At 36.9% G+C, this 17,648-nt stretch overlaps 1 protein-coding gene across 3 annotated transcripts; it reads right to left on the bottom strand.

Annotated features, from left to right (window-relative positions):
- Positions 1-6,554: 6,554 nt before the first annotated feature.
- On the bottom strand, positions 6,555-17,344 carry LOC107010248 (auxin response factor 8-like). Of its 3 annotated transcripts, none has more exons than XR_001455614.2 (14): positions 16,856-17,344; positions 16,526-16,638; positions 16,320-16,418; positions 16,180-16,236; positions 15,923-16,078; positions 15,756-15,840; positions 12,220-12,310; positions 11,946-12,110; positions 11,735-11,857; positions 10,609-10,684; positions 9,105-9,252; positions 7,637-8,637; positions 7,359-7,565; positions 6,555-7,095 (listed from the first exon to the last, which is right to left on the bottom strand). XR_001455614.2 is itself a non-coding variant. In XM_015209490.2 (14 exons), exons 1-14 carry the CDS (start codon positions 16,899-16,901, stop codon positions 6,918-6,920), a joined length of 2,529 nt encoding a protein of 842 aa, XP_015064976.1. In that variant the 3' UTR covers positions 6,555-6,917. The 3 variants fall into 3 exon arrangements, 2 of the variants coding, with proteins under 2 accessions (XP_015064976.1, XP_015064977.1); XM_015209490.2 differs by having other exon boundaries at positions 7,359-7,549; positions 16,856-16,901; XM_015209491.2 differs by having other exon boundaries at positions 6,616-7,095; positions 7,359-7,549; positions 11,735-11,851; positions 16,856-17,341.
- Between the last annotated feature and the right edge of the window lie 304 nt (positions 17,345-17,648).

Here is a 17,648-nt window from a genome sequence, read left to right as displayed (position 1 = left end):
GTAATTCTTGAATTGACCACTGGAAAGCTGCAAAGAAAGTCTTAAGGTACCTGAAAGGAACAAGGATTATATGCTCATGTATAGGAGATCCAATCACTTAGAAGCTATTGGATATTCAGATTCAGATTTTGCTGGATGTGTTAACACTAGAAAATTCACATTTGGTTACTTGTTCCTATTAGCTTAAGGAGCAATATCGTGGAAGAGTGCTAAGCAATCTGTCATTACTACCTCCATAATGGAAGCAGAATTTGTGGCATGTTATAAAGCCACAATTCATGCATTATGGCTGCGAAACTTTAATTTAGGACCTGGGCTGTCGACACCATTACCAAGCCGCTGAAAGTTTTTTGTAATAATACTGTAGCAGTATTCTTTTCCAAGAATGATAAGTACTCCAAAGGTGTCAAACAAATTGAATTAAAGTATTTTACTGTCAAAGAAGAAGTCAGAAGCAAAGAGTGTTACTTGAGAATATTAGAACTGACTCTCATGATTACAGATCCGTTAACAAAAGGCTTACAACCAAAGACATTTAAAGAACATGTTCAAAGAATAAATCTTGGTTGTACTTATGATTGATATATTTATGATGTTTTTACACTCTGAGCTCAAATTATGTGTTTCTGATATACATTAATGAATATTTTGTTTCTCATAATGTTGTATATATTATTGTTTGATATATTATAAGATAAGTCTCTATAAGACATTATTGTGGACCGTAATTGTCACGATCGGAATCTAGACTCCAGACGAGACCGGCGTTGTTGACCTCTCAGAGGTCGCAGACAAGCCTATTTACGTCATTCTTACTTTACATAGGTTAATTTTAGCGGAAAATTTGAAACTTTTTGTTTCTTACATACTTATAAAAATATTCTCATAAATACGTAATTGTTCACCGTCAACCATCTAACATTGAGAGATAAGCAATTGAAAAAAATAGTTCAATTCTTATTAAGTGTATAATTGCCAAAATGACACCAATAAATAGTCTGAATAAAAAAGGAAAGAAACACTAGTGGAACATGCTCCACTATCTCAACTCTAAAACTAAGCTAGAATATAAAACAGCAGCATCTTTGAAAGCATGAGGACCTACCAAAATCGAAAGAATGTTGAACGTCCGGATAACTGCAGCGATGATCCTGTAGCTCTATCGTCCACCTGTTCTTGCACCTAAAAAGTAAAGTTTGTATAGGGTTAGTACGCACTTGTACTAAGTATGGGTATATGTAAGAACACACCAAGGACATGCATGAGAAATAATAGCTCTTTCCTAACAACATGATTTTTGGAAAGCAAGTCAGTGAACTTGCCAAATTGAGATTAGGAAAGTTTCCAAATTTGAATTAGGAAAGTCAATGAGCTTTCCAAATTTGAATTAGAAAAGTCAGTGAGCTTTCCAGATTTGAAATAGGAAAGTTATACCATAAGAATAACATATATTATCATACTTTTCACATTTGCACACAGCACATAATATTTACACATAGCACGCGTCATATAGCATACGGCACATTTTACATGTAGTACATAACTTCTTTAATATCATTCATTCATATGTCATGAGAGCTTGCAATCATGGACTTAACATCAAGACATCTTAGAAATGAGGGCTCAACAGATTGGAACCTCAACTAGGGAGTCTTTATTAATAAACACAGAGTCTGCTTCGTTCATTCCTACGTACTCCATTTCATTTCATCCATAGGTCAGTGTAAACATCAGCTATACCTAGGATGTAGTTTAAGACTTTCATTAGGTTCGTTATGCAATGACCAAGAATGACCTAATGTCATTACTTGAATCTAACTCACCTTTTGATTATCCTATCTTAACACTTTTGGTATCATTCATTTCATTATGTGCATCATTTAAGACTGGCCTTTTCATTCATTGAGAACTTTAACTTTAACCGACAAAGATCATGTGAGCATCATGAAATTCAGTGTCTCCCCCACACCGAAAAGAGGTGGAATCACCGGCCAAGTGACCCAAAACATGCTAGCGTACATGGGAATTTAACCCCGCCAGATCCCTATATTGGTTGTATAGGTTCGAAGACTAGGAGATATAAGGAGACCCATACCTGGCAAGCCGGACAGTCTCATCTCATGAGAGTTACGTGAACCTCTGCCCTTTCCTAAAGAAGGCACCGCTCATAGCTAACCTATCGGTGCTCAGTATAAAGTTCCATTTCATTCATCTCATACGTTATGGAAGTTGGCTTCTAGTATGAGGACATCATAGCTCATTAGATGATTTCTCATCTCATCATTAGTATTAAGGGTGTTAAGCTCAATACTTTCATTAGAGTGTTCATAGAGACTGGTCTCTTCATTATCTTACACGTACGTTTTGGTAACATTTACTTAGGATCATTTGAGATTGCTCTCATCATTTACATTAGCCTCATATCATGTTGTAACCACATACCTTATCATTAGCACCTTTGCTTTTCATAGTTACTCACCTCTTATTACGTGAATGTTCATTTCATCATATGCCAATGCACTTGGTCATTTAGTGTGTTTCACACCCTCACTTAACCCTTCTAGGATTTCATCATTTCATTGTTCATTTCCTCATTTCATTATTCATCTCATCTTATGCCAATACACTTGGCTATTTAGTGTATCTTACACTCATAGTTAACCCTTCTAGGGTTCATCTTTTCATTACATTCATCTTAGGTTCACTTACTTTTGAACGTATGCTAGACTTATGAGTCTATACACATAAGCCATGGGGCTTCATTCATAAATTGTTAAGTGATCTATACATTCCTAAGATTATGTAGTACAAGACTTATGTATCTTGTATATATGTCAAGATCTTAATTTTGATCTACGTAGATGGCATTATTTTTGGATATTTTATTCACGTATGACTTATGTATTAATACGGAAGTTTGGGCAAGGAAACCCAAATTCGAATGACTTGGATAACATTAAAAAATTTCATTGATTTTATTTTTAATTTCCATAACATTGGAACTCTAGATCAAACTCCAACATTAACATTGTACCTTAAATTTTCTACTTGGTTTCCTCTTAAATTGGCCGAAGGGTTGTGGGTTCGATTCCCCACAACCTCTCCATTTTATTCTTTAATTTTTTGTCAGGGCATTGGGAGGTTGTGGGTTCGAACCCCCACAGCCTCCTTATTTTTGTTTTAATTTTCGCTAGAGGCTGTGAGGTGGTGGGTTCGAACCCCCACAGCCTCCTATTTTATTTTTTTTTTAAAACTCACTAGGCTAGGCGTTTGGCAGTGAGGTTGTGGGATCGAGCCCCCACAGCCTCACCTTATTGTTTTTCTTATTTAAATCGTCTTCTCCTTTTCAGCCTTGAGATCGTGGATTCGATTCCCCCCAGCCCCCTTTTCTTTTTCCTTGCTCGCAAATTCCAGTAGCTAAGGGGTGAGGTCACAGGTTCGAACCCTGGTGGCCTCACCTCTTTTAAATGTATTAAATTTCCAGATTTCAACCCCCTTTTTGAACGAAAATTAAAGTACATTAGGCTGGAAATTTATTCATAATATTTAGCTTCCTTTTATCAACCTTTTCATGTTAGTTTCTTAGGGCATTTCACCAAGCATTTAGTGCATTGTTAGGTGTAGTTTAGTAGTGACATTAGTCAAGCATTTTCACTCAAAATTTATAACTTCACACACCATATGAACATCACATTGTGCACAATTTTAGCATATAAAATACAAGAATTAACATGCCTTTGCACACCTCCAAACAGTGACCAACTTCACTGCCACACATACACACACCATCACTTTTTCACATGATTTCGAACAACATATTCTTTATTCACAAAATTTCGAACATGCATACGTAAACATAAACATCACGAAAACACATTTCATCCCTACTTTGTACCAGCAAACATACCCAACCTAAAGTTCAATGGGAGCTAGTGACAGGGACATGCAAGAGGGGAACAATCCTAGTTTTCGGAGTGAATATCTTGAATCTTAAGGGGTCTCTTGGGAAAGGAACCAAGAGGAAAGAAACTCATACCTTTATTGATGTTCAAACGATGAATTTTCTGCCAAAAACCCTCTCTAAAATCAGTCCAAGTTAGCTCAACGTCCACACTACTCAACGAACAACTTCTTTTTGCCTTAACGTTTTTGGTTGCTTTGTTTTTCTTAAAATTTCATGTGAGTTCTTCAAGTGTGAAGAACTCTTGATATTACTTCTCTTCTTTGCTGTTTTTGGCAGAATCAACGTGAGGGAGAGAATGATGAAACGTGAGAGAGATCGTGAGAGAGAGTAGTAAAAAAATAGGAGTTTTAGTTTGGGAATTAGTCAAACTAGGACTCCTTATTAATTTAAATAAAAACCTGATTTAATTAGCTTAGTGAAAGGACCATTATGCTCTTACAAAAATCAGATTATAAACATTAATTAAATCACCAACTTGTTGCTTCCAATGGGGCTCGAACTCAGGTAGAGTGGCCCTTTTGAAATGGACCATTTCGGGTCAACCTAAGCCGAATTGGTTCTTTAATTAAATTAACTAATTAATTAATTACTTCCTTAGGGTAATTACGATATTACCCTTGGCTTGGAAAAGACCATTTTACCCCTGGACCCCCAAAACTTAAGATTTCTTCTTTTTAAGTTCGGTAAGGACTCCTTCGATTAAATCTTCGTTTTCGAGAGCCTTACTTGGTTGTTTCTAACTTTTCCAAGATCAACTAACTCCCCAAGTTAGTTGGCTTGGTCGTAGCAAGGGTTCTGAGGTCTGGTTCTACTCGTATCAATCTGTGTGAACCTTGGTCTAATCGCAAGCATCCTTGACACCTTAAGCATTTATCCTATTCATTTTAGGGTTGTTACAGTAATGTTATATATTTTATATCTTATGGACCTAGTATGATAAATTGCTAATGTAGTAGTATATGGATGGAAGTATGTAGCTTAAAATTTATGTAGAACCGCCATAACTCACATTAATAGTTTGTTGTATTGTGGTATGTATGGTGTACATTAAATAAGAGATTTGTTATACGTGCAACTAAGGTTTATTAAATATTAATGATATATGGTCATTTGGCTAAGTGGGAGAATGTAAGAATTATTATTTAATTATTATTAATTATTTCTTACTTATAGCCCAAGTTTACTTGTAATCCAAGTAATACCATGAAGAGTATTTAATAAGGAATAGATCTCGTCCGTACATTGGTTACTTGATGGACGTACCAAATTAAATCATAACCTCTATAAATTGGTCCTTCCTCCACCCATTAGCGTTATCTCATATTCTCTACAATAATTTCATCGTTGATGGTTGTGATAACATAAAGTTAGGCAAGGAGGTAGAAATTAATTTATAACTAACTCTTCCGCTTTTCTCTGTGATAATGTCTTACTCATCAGGTATATGCCCCTAACAATCTCTATGTAAGATTATCGTGTTCAAGATCGTGATATTATGTCATTTAATCTTACATAATACGCTCGAGATATTGGACGTTTGTCAAACTTGCGTATCTTCCAAGTTTATGGAAATCAGTTGTATGGTACAATTCCTCAATCTCTTTTCAATATATCCTCTGTTAACTATTTCGTTGTTACTAACAACTTGTTGTATGGAGTGCTTCCATCAGATATAGGCCTTACTCTTCCAAATCTTGAGGTGTTTGCTGGTGCTGTGAATGATTTCACAGGAACAATTCATGTTTCATAATCAAATGCATCAAAACTTGGTGCACTTTGAATTGTCTCGAAATAAGCTCAACGGAAATGTACCTACGAGTTTAGGACCATGGAAAGAGTTGTACAGGATCAACTTTGAGATCAATATTCTTGGAAGAAACACAAGTGAGGAGTTGAGGTTTCTTGATTTCCTAGTTAACTGCACAAGTTTGCAAGTTCTTAGCTTTGAGGACAACATTTTGGTAAGCGAATTGCCAAAAACAATGGGTAACCTTTCAACATTTTGATTGTTGGCTCTCTTCCTACAGGACTAGAAATTCTTGTTAATTTGACCCTTCTATCACTGGGTAAAAACTACTTGAGAGGTAGTGTTCCTTGTCTTTAGGTAAGCTTCGACGCCTGCAAGGACTGACGTTGAATGGAAACAAGCATCTTCTATTGGTAACTTAACATCTTTGTCTACAATTGAGTATGGAGACTCCTTATCGTGTGCACTATGAGATGGTCCTTCATAGTCGATTTCTCGATCCAATCTACATCAAGGCCAGTCTCACCCTCCTCCGGTAGCTAATGGATATGGTTAGAGAAAAGAAACTTTAAGCAGTTCCTTATAATTTGAAATAGAGTTCACTGATCCTCATGTTTTTTTAACAGATTCATTACAAGCGTTGAGGCAAATTTCGAGTTTAAGTTATATTCACACTGTCAAGTAACCTTTCGAGTTTAAGTTATATTCACACTGTCAAGTAACCTTCATCTATCGTTGCAAGTTAACCTGGCATACCAATAAATAATTTCTTGGTGACTTGGCATCAATCAAAAAGTTCTTAGACTGATAAGAAGATTAAAGCATTCAAAAACATCAGAAACATTTACCTACAAGAAAGACCAGATATAGATCCTCAACTGCTTCTTTGTCTGAAAGGTAGAAGTGCAATAACAAGTTTTGACACTTTCCAGATTCTTAGTTTAAATTACGTCTCATCTTGAGCCGTACAGTAAATTATACTAACTTGTACAACAGGATTACAATGAAAGCTACACCATACAAATGGGAGACCCCTTAAGTCCTATTACAGCTAGATCCAAACGCAAAATACAACATACAATTGGGAGATGGACCAATTAGACGAAAGCTAAAGAAGCCAGGTTATGAGGCATGAAATTTGAATTTCTGACCCTTGAGAAGATTGAGAATCAGAATCAGTCCTCTTCTTTTAAAGCATTACAACAATCAGTACTCCAGCGATCCAAGAGATGGCATTCCAGAAATAAGATCTCGATCATCAGCATTAGTGCTGCTCATCCTTTCAACCGCTCCACGATTCAGGGATTCAGCCTCTTCCTTTCCCAGCTTCTGCACATCTTCGGGTGAAAGGATTTTTATATACCAGACGTTATTGACAAACGCCCTGAAAATACCATGCCAGGTAAATAAAGAGAAGATTATAATGTTATAATAGGACTAAAGAAAAACACTTCTGGAAAGATCAAACACTACCACAGGGCTGAATAGATATAAATCATGTGAAGGTAATGTAAACAAGAAAAAGCAACCCTATAAATCAAAAAGTTGTGACACAAAGAACAAGTTTTAAACGCATGTCGTCTTCCTTCTGTCATAGTGGAAATTTACGAAGTTACATATTAAGTCTTCCCACAATTGGACACTTACTCCCATGGATCGTCTCCAAGGAGAAGGATATCATTCTCCCTGTCAACAAATACAAGCTGCCAGCCTGATCTTTGAGGGTCTTCAAGGAATCCCTCAATACCGAACATCTGCCCCAATTCCCGTCGCAGCTCATGATAGCTGTGGAACTGAGTGATATCCAGTGACCTCCCAACACATCCCGATTTGTAAACCTGCATAGACAAAAAACTATACTCACATGATTGTCAGATGCACTAAATGCTAATGAAATATTTGACCTTAAACAGCAGAAGTTGCACCTTGACAAATGTATGGGTTGCATTTGGTGGATCAATTTGTCCTGCATTGTGCAACAACTCAGAAGAGTCTTGCACATAACCATATAGAGAATTCTGATATCCAGAAGCCCCAAGTGGCATTAAGGACATATCAGCACATGTAGTAGTAACATTAGACACTGTGGTCGGAAGGAGATGCCCTGAAGAATCAACATTAGCACCAAAAAGCGCTTGATTCTGGGAATCCAAGCTACAATTTCCCCTAGGATTGGAAGTATCTTTCCCGTAAGTTGGAAGTGGTGATGAGTTGGAGCACGTATTTAGTTGTGACTCTGTAAATTTTGACATCCAGGACTGTTGAGGCGACTGCTCTATGATCACAGACTGACCAGTTCTGTTGATATTCAATGAATTACTACTACCTTCAGAACACAACGAACCAAGCATATTTTGCACGCCTGAAGGGGCAACAGATGCTGAGAACTTAGAGGTCAAATCTGCAAAATCTGCTTTCAAAAATGGAGTGGTAACATTTGATGGTTGCCTCTGCTGGAGCTGGTCGTGCGGGAGTTGGAATGCTTCTTGGTAAGTGTGTTGGTGAGCCTGTTCCTCTGACTGATTATTGGATTGATGCTGGGATTGCCTTTGAAGGTTCTCTGACAGCATTTGGGTTTGAGCAGGCAGCATATGCTGATGAACTGCTTGCTGCATTATTTGCTGCTGCTGCTGCTGCTGCTGATGCAAAATGGAATTCTCAGTACTTGCATGTTGCAGATATTGGACAGGCTGCTGAAACTGCATTAATTGCTGTTTCAGCAAATCTCCACTCCCAAAACTTTGCAAGCCAGTAGCCAGCATAGCTTGATAGTGCTGATTAATATCATTTGGGAGAATTGTTGAATCGACTCTCTGTTGCATCCAAGGAAGCATGCCAAAAGACTGAAGATTCATTGAATGATGTCCTAGCTCACCAGCATTCCCTCTTAACCATGCCATTCGATTAATAGCTTCATTGTTACTATCTGCAAAAGCAAGGAGAAAAATGACTAGTATAGCTTCTGGAACGAGAATTGGTTGCTATCTGAACAATGATACTGCTTAAACTCGTGTTTATTCCTTCTATCATGGCTATCTGGGTGGGAAGAGAGGATGAGAAACTCCTGGGGTTTAACAGACACGGGATTGTTTGGTTCAAAACCAGGTTATCCTGGGATTATGACTATAAATATTGTCCTATCTGGGATAAATAACCCCATGATTGTGACGATAAATATATCCAGGTTTTAGGTAATCCCCTCAACCAAACACAAACACAGGCTTAGTCCCAAATTTAATAGGGGTAACCAATTATTCCCTCCACAAACAAACGGACCCTAAAACTACATAGGCCATTACTCTTTCTTTTTCTTTCTTTCCTGATAAGTTGTACTACAAATATATGTTTTACAGCTTCAATTCTCTTATTACATGACCATTCAGCATTCCATACCCTGATAAGATGAGGTTCCTGGATAGAAAGGCCTCTTTAGCCTTAGAGGAAAAAGAGATGGATACATCGGAAAAGTAGTCAAAGGCTCAATCTCCCATAATGAGACCCTTGGTTGCCTCTCTCCTGCAGTTGACTCATCCCAACCAACCTATAATTTCAAGAAATTTGTTGTGTAAATATGAAGTGTTAGCAACATAAGCAAACATTTTTCACCATACAAACAGTATATGATTGTAGATCTGTAATTTCCTTGCTGTAGATTATAATTTTCATACAACTAATTTTAAGACTAAAATTAGAAGGAACAAAGCACTTGTAATATCTGATTTCTACATAACCTATGTGAAGTTATGTTGTGGATACCTGACATGGGTGTGACTGCTGGCACATGGACGATAAATGCATTTACCAGCATATATGAGTTTTTTTTTTTGGTTAATTAAAGTAAAGCTTTCTCATATTCCGTATAACCATATATATATAAATATGACATGAACCCAAAATCAAGCCAAATACCCAATCAATCATTGGTCAAACATCTAAATCCGCTGTGGATTCCAACCACACTCAATTGTGGGATCTCCACAGGTGCATCAAGGATTTTGAAGGGTCTTAGCAACATACATATGAAGTGTGAGTCAAGTATATTCAATGCAGTAATGCACGAAACCTTGTAGTGCCAATTAACATTCACATATATGTCAGATAGACATGGGGGAAGGAAGAACTTGACACGATACAGAAAGTTTAATGTTGCAGTATGGAAGTCGACCATCAGATGATATTTAGACACCAAACAATTTTCTTTTTTGAGGACTAGTACTGTAATATAGACACCAAACTATTTAAATTTCAAGTTATGTGAATAGCTGATAAATTGTAAGCATTTGATCCTTCTGTTAATGAGAGACAAGCATGAGCAGCAGAAAATTAATTAAAGATATTTAACCTGAATATAAGCAAAGGCATATATCATAAGGCTGTGAGAAGTGATTTGGCAGTAGAAAATTAGACGTTAACCACGAGTAACATTTGAAGAAATAATATTAAGGGCATTAGTTTGATGATTCAGAGGTGGTATCTGTTTGCAAGCAAGGCAGTTCAAAGTAGTCTTGCAGAAATATTGTAAGCAATGCAATAAAAAATGAATTTGGTTCTGAGTACAAGAAAATGAAGATCTCAGTCCTCACAAATACAAGCATAAGCAGGAGAAATAAGTGGACAAAACTTGTGCTATATATTGGTGAAGACTGGGATTTTTCCAAAAATACTCAACTTGATAACATGAAAGTTGTAGAAACTAAAAAGGTCGAAAAGAAATAGAAAAGATTTTCTATCAAAAAGATGAAGAAAGAAGTAAGACCATCAAGCCAAACACTCAATGGCATGAGCAGGATCCAACCCGCACGATGTGTGGGTTCAACTTGAACACCACTCCACCCCCCAACCCCAAACGATGCAAAAGGAAAAAAGCGCAAGGTAAAATTAAAATAGACCCATTTACCTTGACAGACCGCCAGTGAGAGTTTGCCCAGCGAACTGGATCTAAGTCACCAATCCCAGTAATTGTGCCCATGTATCTGAAAAATGATAGAACCACCTATAAGAAAAAAAGAGTTATGTATTGTAATGACAGACCACTTACTTAGCTGTATGTTTAAGGATTTGAATGAAGATGTTGACCATCTTCTTTTTCATTGCTGATTTGTTTTGAGGTTATGGTGGGATATCCTTACTTGTTCGGAGTGCAACGGGTGATGCCAAGTACAGTAAATGAGATGATGTTTAGTTGGAATTGCGGCAGACGGAGATGAAGGCACAAGGCTTGGAATATTTCTCCATTAGCACTTACGTGGATACTATGGAGAGAGAAACGTCAGAGCTTTTGAAAAGATGGAGATGAATTATTTACTGCTAAGAGTAGCCTCTTATCCCTTATTTTCCTTTTGCTGCACCCATGAGATCCCTTAGAAGATTGGGTGATTTTTTTGGAAACCATTTACTCTTGTAAGTTTTCTACTTTTTGGTATACCTCTTGTATTGCAGGGGCTTTTGTTTATGCCCACATATCCATAAGATCTTATCGGTTTTATCAAAAAAAAAAAAAAGAGTTATCTAATAAATATAGAGGCTAAGGATTTCAACGACACCCACAAAGGTAGGGCACCAACTTATTAGCAATGAAAATTTTAGTTTAATTGGTTATAAATTTGGTTTATTTACCAAAGGTAACCACCAACTTCATTAATCCCGAACGAAAGAATGTAACTACGTTTTCGCCAATACCAGACAAGAATGATATACAACTCTATGGCCAATGGAAAGCCATCGGGGTAATAATCCTGCACCGTCATCCCAATTCATCATTTCTACATAATTAGACTTAATTCTCCAAATATAATTCATGATGAAACAAAACATAGGAGAAGATGCATATTTAAAAGCAACTAATCTGCAGTTAAGTTTAAAGCAGGTGACCACTACATCAATAAGAAACAAAAAGCCTACTTATACAGCACTTCAGACAGAATATATACAAGGAAATCTAACATCAAAAAATAAAAGCAAACCTAACATCAAAAAATAAAAGGAAATCTATCAACTTAAGATCAAACAACTTCATTCTGTACCTTCGAACACTTGATTCTTCAGTTTCAAATAGCATCCGAAAGCGCATTCCAACAGAAACGCGAGTGTGATATACAGCTTTGATGTATTTTGAAAGAGGTATAACAAATTCGGATGGGCTAGCCCTAACGCAATAAGCACGTCAGTAAATGAAAGCAAAAAAGGTAATAGATATGAATGAAAACACAAGGGAGTAGTACTGTTACATACTACCTTGGGTTAAAAAAGACATTGAAACAGCTATTAGTAGCAGCAGCATGAGCAGCAGCAGCAAGTAATCCAATGTGCATGCTATCACTAGATAGAACTGATGATGGCATCACAGTCTGTGGTCGAACTGCACGCCGAATTCCTAGAAGGAGCTGATTTTTCTCATTCCTGCACATAACCGACTATCTCAAGAAAAAGCCTGGAGGAAAACGTCATGCTGGATGCAATAATATGAGAAAAATGTACAGGTGTGTCAACAGAGGAGGTTAAACAGTACCAAATGAAAAGAACAGAATCCCCAGCAACAAGCCTTTTGGCGCTAACAAACACACTCCAGCCAGTGGTAAGAAGATGCCGCTTAGGCTGTCCTGCAGGCAAAAGGAGAAAATATGAACAGATGATAGCATACTTGGTACACGTTTATCAGTTACACACCTCATTACACTGTTCCTTCCACATCCAACCAGTAATCATCCTTCTATCCAACAAATTATCAAACGAATTTTAGAAAGAAAGAAAGCCAAATACATACACAACCCCTTAACTTGTCTCGATATTTCATTTTGTCACTCCAAATCAATCTAGTTTCATTTCAACCCTCTAACACCACTTTTCATGTACCATTTTTTAACACAAAATGCTTACTGGACAGATTGGTGAGATTACTCACCTTTTAAAGCGCGTGAGAGATCCTTTTTACCGTTAAATATTCGGCATTTCATTCGTTTAACAACTTTCTCCCCTATTTATTTCCTCTATCATCTCTTCAACCACATTTTTTCCTTCTATCTATTTTAGTCATCCACTCGTTTTCTTCATATACCCCCTCTTTTTTATTTGACTATAATTCATTTCGTCTATGTAAAATTAAAAATGTCAACTATATTCTACAATCCACGTTATAAAGGACAATAAAACGTTTAAATAATAAGTAAAAAGCTAGATTGAGGAGAACGATATGATGTCAAAATTTAGAATTATAATTATCGAAATGCTATCAAATAATTTGTTGATGCCACATAAACTGAAAAGGATGGATACATTCGTAGTAACATAAATTCGATGTTTATATTAACCTGTGTCGCTAATTGATCTGAGCAATAAATTGTGTAATCAATTGAATATAGCTAATTAATATATATTCTTATAATGCTCAAAGATGATAAATTGATATAATTAATGTGAACACCAAGTAAACCTAGATGAGCTAGAGAATTGGATGTTTTTTTAACCTTTTTAATATTTGTCTACCACACGCTATACACTTATATTGGGGTAAAATTAAAATATTTAAATGGTACATGAAAAATGGAGTTTTGGTCCTGCTCAAACTTAGACTTCAAGTATACAGTTTTGATCAAACTTACACTTCAAGTATATACAGTTTTGATCAAACTCACACTCCAAGCATACAGTTTTGGTCCTGCTCAACTTGAACTCTTTAGACCCTAGGGTCTGTCTCCAAACCTCCATGTTAGTGTTAACTCCGTTGTGAATCTTGTCAGTCAATACTACATTGTCTGCATATAACCTACACCATGACACTTCACCTTGGATATGCCGTGCCAATTCATCATCAAGGCAAAAATAAATGGACTAAGAGCCGATCCCTGGTGCAGCCCATCATGATTGGAAGTGCTCTGAGTCTCCTCCCATTGTCATTACATGAGTCTTAGCTTCATCTTACATGTCCTTAATAACCCTAGTGTAAGCCACAAGAAAATCTCTAGCCTCTAAGCATCTCCTAAGACCTCCCCAGGCACTTTGTTGTATGTCTTTTCTAGGTTAATGAGCACCATGTGTAAATCCCTCCTACTTCCTCTCCCAATACTGTTCCAACATTCTCCTGGCGACATGAATCCAAATTGGTTCTCAAAATAGTCACACCCTTCCTCATTTCAACTCCACCACTCTCTCCCGAATTTCCATAGTGTGGCTCAACAACTTGATCCCCTTATAATTGTTGCAATTTTCAAGTTCACCCTTGTTCTTATACAATGGAATCATCATACTCCACCTCCATTCTTCAAGCATTTTTGTTGTCTTAGAAATGACATTAAGCAACTCAATCAACCTCTCCAAAACCACCTAGCCTATGTTCTTTCAAATTTCACTGGTATCTCATCTGGTCTATTCGCCTTACTCTTGCACAACTTATGAATAATTAAATAATTAAATCTTAAGCAGAAATGAACACTGGTATGTTGTTGTGAAGCAGAAATGAACATAAACTTGGAGTTTTTTTTTTTGATAACCGAGAAATTCGTCTGTCACCCACCCTTTGGACCAATTACACACCCTTGAGACCAATCACAGCCTTCTAAACTCTGTGGATAATGGGCCCACCGTCTACCTTTTCCACTTAAATACCGGGCTTTGCTTTGCGTGGTGTGGGGCTTGAACCTACGACCTAAACCACAAATCCTCCACCTTTTGCCACTCGAGCTAAGCCTTGGGGACACGGAAACTTAGATTTTTCACTGTAGTTTTCTTTCTAGATAAAGTATATTTAGAATTGTGGTATTCTTTTGCCACCAATATAACCTGGGAGTTGAACTCCTTAACCTTCTTGCAACACTGAAATGTGTAAACAAAAGATTAAGGGAGAGAGGGACTAGGCTAGAGTACTTATCCTGCTTCCATACTCCATCCACCATCACCCTAGGCCGTGTATCCACCACATATATGTTTTAGTGCAATTTCATACTATTATTAGATGTTGTCCCCTCCTTAACCTCTTTTGCAACACTGAAATCTGTAAAAAATTATTTAGGGATAGAGGGACGAAGTAATATACTTACCCTGATATCATACTCCATCCACCACCACCCCAAGGCTATCCATCCATCACCATTCCTACCCTATCTATCCACCACCATTCACCTTTTTTTATTTTTTATTGCAATTTCATACTACTTTATTTCTGTCAATTAATCCATCCATCACCACTCTTACCCTATCTATCCACCACCATTCACCTTCTTTTTTTTTTTAGTGCAATTCCATACTACTTTTTCTCTGTCACCTAATTTACCTTTTTTGTGAGTAATAGTGGACAAAACATGTCTGATTGAAGAATCACCGAATCAAAGTCTGAAGTTACAAGAAATTTAAATTTTCGGGAGTTGTGAAAGTAATATAAAATAATGTCATCAACGAATGATGTTAAACATTTCGGCACATCCTAAAATAGAGAGAACATCATACAACATGATAGAGGAAGTGATATCCGATTACTTAATCTCTTTCACATCACTAACAAAACAACTATATCGTTGCCTATTCCCACCCCTAGATGATCATCCAAACTCTAGGTGTACTTCAATTTTTAGAAATCCTGATAAAGAAAAATTGGCAAGTACTAACCGGATTATAGATAGACAATTAGACGCATCAAGATTAAAAAGAATGTTGGGGATTAAAGAGGAAAAAGAAGGAAGCTATAAATTCTCTTCATTTATTTTTCAAACATTCTGTGAGTCCTTTTTCTCGGCATTGTTCCCCACTCAAATGAATAATAAGATACACACACATGGACATATGACACTGACAGAATACATTTTTTTAATAATATAACAGGATAGGGATGTATGAAGTGGGAAACAACAGTACAACCCCACACAAAATAACAAATTGGATGATTTAATTGGAAATTGCAACAAAATCAGAGATGAAGCACAAGCCCAATTCATGACAGTGTCTAACTTTTGCTCCATGATTTAAAACACCCACCGGCTTTAAGATTACAGCTAAAGATACTCTAAACAGTGTAAAGCTACAGAGAGCAATAAGAAAAGAGCATCTAGAGCTTGCCTCGGAAAATATGCCTGAACTTCCATTCAACATCATGCAGATCCCTTGCAATTAGTTCTTGGGCAGGTGGTGTCTGCGAGAAATCCTGAGAGCCAGTAGAAAAGACAACAATATCAGGCTTAGCACTAGAGACAAGTCAAAATGACAACCATGGGATCAGTAATCACCAGAGGAGGAAAAACTTTCTCTGCGGCACGTCGAGGGACAGAAAAGCCACCATGCGTGCTAGTATCACTTGCAGTCAGCGTCTTACAAAAATAGTTAGTAGGCTGCTTGCTAGGGATTCCAAACTCAACAGGAAGATATGTATCTTTTTGTTCTTCCTGAAATCCAACACAGAGTATTTTTGAGACCCCATTCACAAGTAGCTGATCAAAAAAGGCAATATATTTAAGAATCATTTATAGCAACACTCGGGGTGTACCGGTGTCAAGGGCTGCAAAGTCATTTGTGCGTATACTTCGTCTGTTTCAACATCTGCCTGAAATTCAACAAGTTATCAATAACCTATGCGCCTAATACAACTTGCATAGCAAAACATAGATTGTAACAGATGAAACCCACATGCATTGTGACATTGTGGAGTTGACAGATCAACTGCGGCGACAAATTTGGGTAATTGGGTATATGTGCATCAACTTCTTTATTAGTTGTTGCAGCTACCTGTCACTCCATTCCAGTAAGGGAACATCAGTGATTTATAACTAAAATAATAGATTGTATCACTACTTTGTGTGATAAAGAATGAAATGTGATTGAAGGAGAAAGACCTGTTCACTATGACCCTGAGGAAAGTAAACAACTCGACTTCCGACAGTTGGTAGGCACACCAGAGGACCAGCACAAGCATGCCATAGCTCTGAGTTCAAACACTTTTTCTCTCCTTTCAGAATAAAAAATCCATCAGCAATAAATTAATTGGCCTTAATTACATATACTTTTAAGATTATCTCATTAACTAACCAACAAATATAGAAATCAACATATATTCCTTTTATCTTATTAGAACAAAAACAAAGCGTAACACCAACATACCGACAGTGATATACAAAAAGCTAAAACCCCAAAGAGAAGAAAAAGTATAAAGAAGTAGAAGATACCTCCTTCATGAGCCTGCTGACCCATTCCTGATGTTGAAAGCTTCATAATTATATAAAATTTATTTATTTAAAAACCCACTTCCTCTTGATAAAATTATAGTACTACACTCTACACCCTTTTCTGTAAAAATCCACTGAATTGCACAAAACCCTCAATTCCAACTCCAAAAATCAACTGAAACCCTATCTTCAAGATACCCCACCTTTTCCCCATTATGAATATGATCTCCCCACATGCATTAACCAAAAAGTCCTTTCAGCTAGCTACTCTTTCTCCAATACTTCCATTAAATTGTAATTTCTTCAATTCATTAAGTTGATAGAATCTAAGCTGAGCTCAACTTCAGCTTTTTTCTGATATCACTATCAGTTTTGAAGAGAGAGAGAGAAAGGGTGTGCTGTTAGTCTCTTTATACCCCACCCGACCAAGGTCGACCTGATAACAGTAGAGAGAGAAAAGAGAGGTAATAGTAATGCCCTCATTTTCTCTCTTTCTTGCTGTTATCAGAGGAGTCTGAGGAAGGTTTGGGAGAAAGGAGATCACAACCGTTGAGAGAATCGTACGGTTGATCGTGGCCGTTCAATAGAGTTGTGATTTGACAGGAGGCATGTGCTACCCATCCTTCACTAGTCATTGTCAGAGTACGGAGCTTCAAATATAATATTCAAATTGAAAGGGGGAGAAAGAAGCAAATCTAACTCCTACTTAATAAAATCTTTATTTTAATTAATAAAATTAAAAACCAATAATAACCTAATACTAATATATCTATCCCATGAAATAACTTAGTAA

This window comes from Solanum pennellii, chromosome 2 (genome assembly GCF_001406875.1).
Source record: "Solanum pennellii chromosome 2, SPENNV200".
In the NCBI taxonomy this organism is placed as follows: domain Eukaryota; kingdom Viridiplantae; phylum Streptophyta; class Magnoliopsida; order Solanales; family Solanaceae; genus Solanum; species Solanum pennellii.
This window is presented reverse-complemented; position numbering and strand designations above follow the sequence as displayed.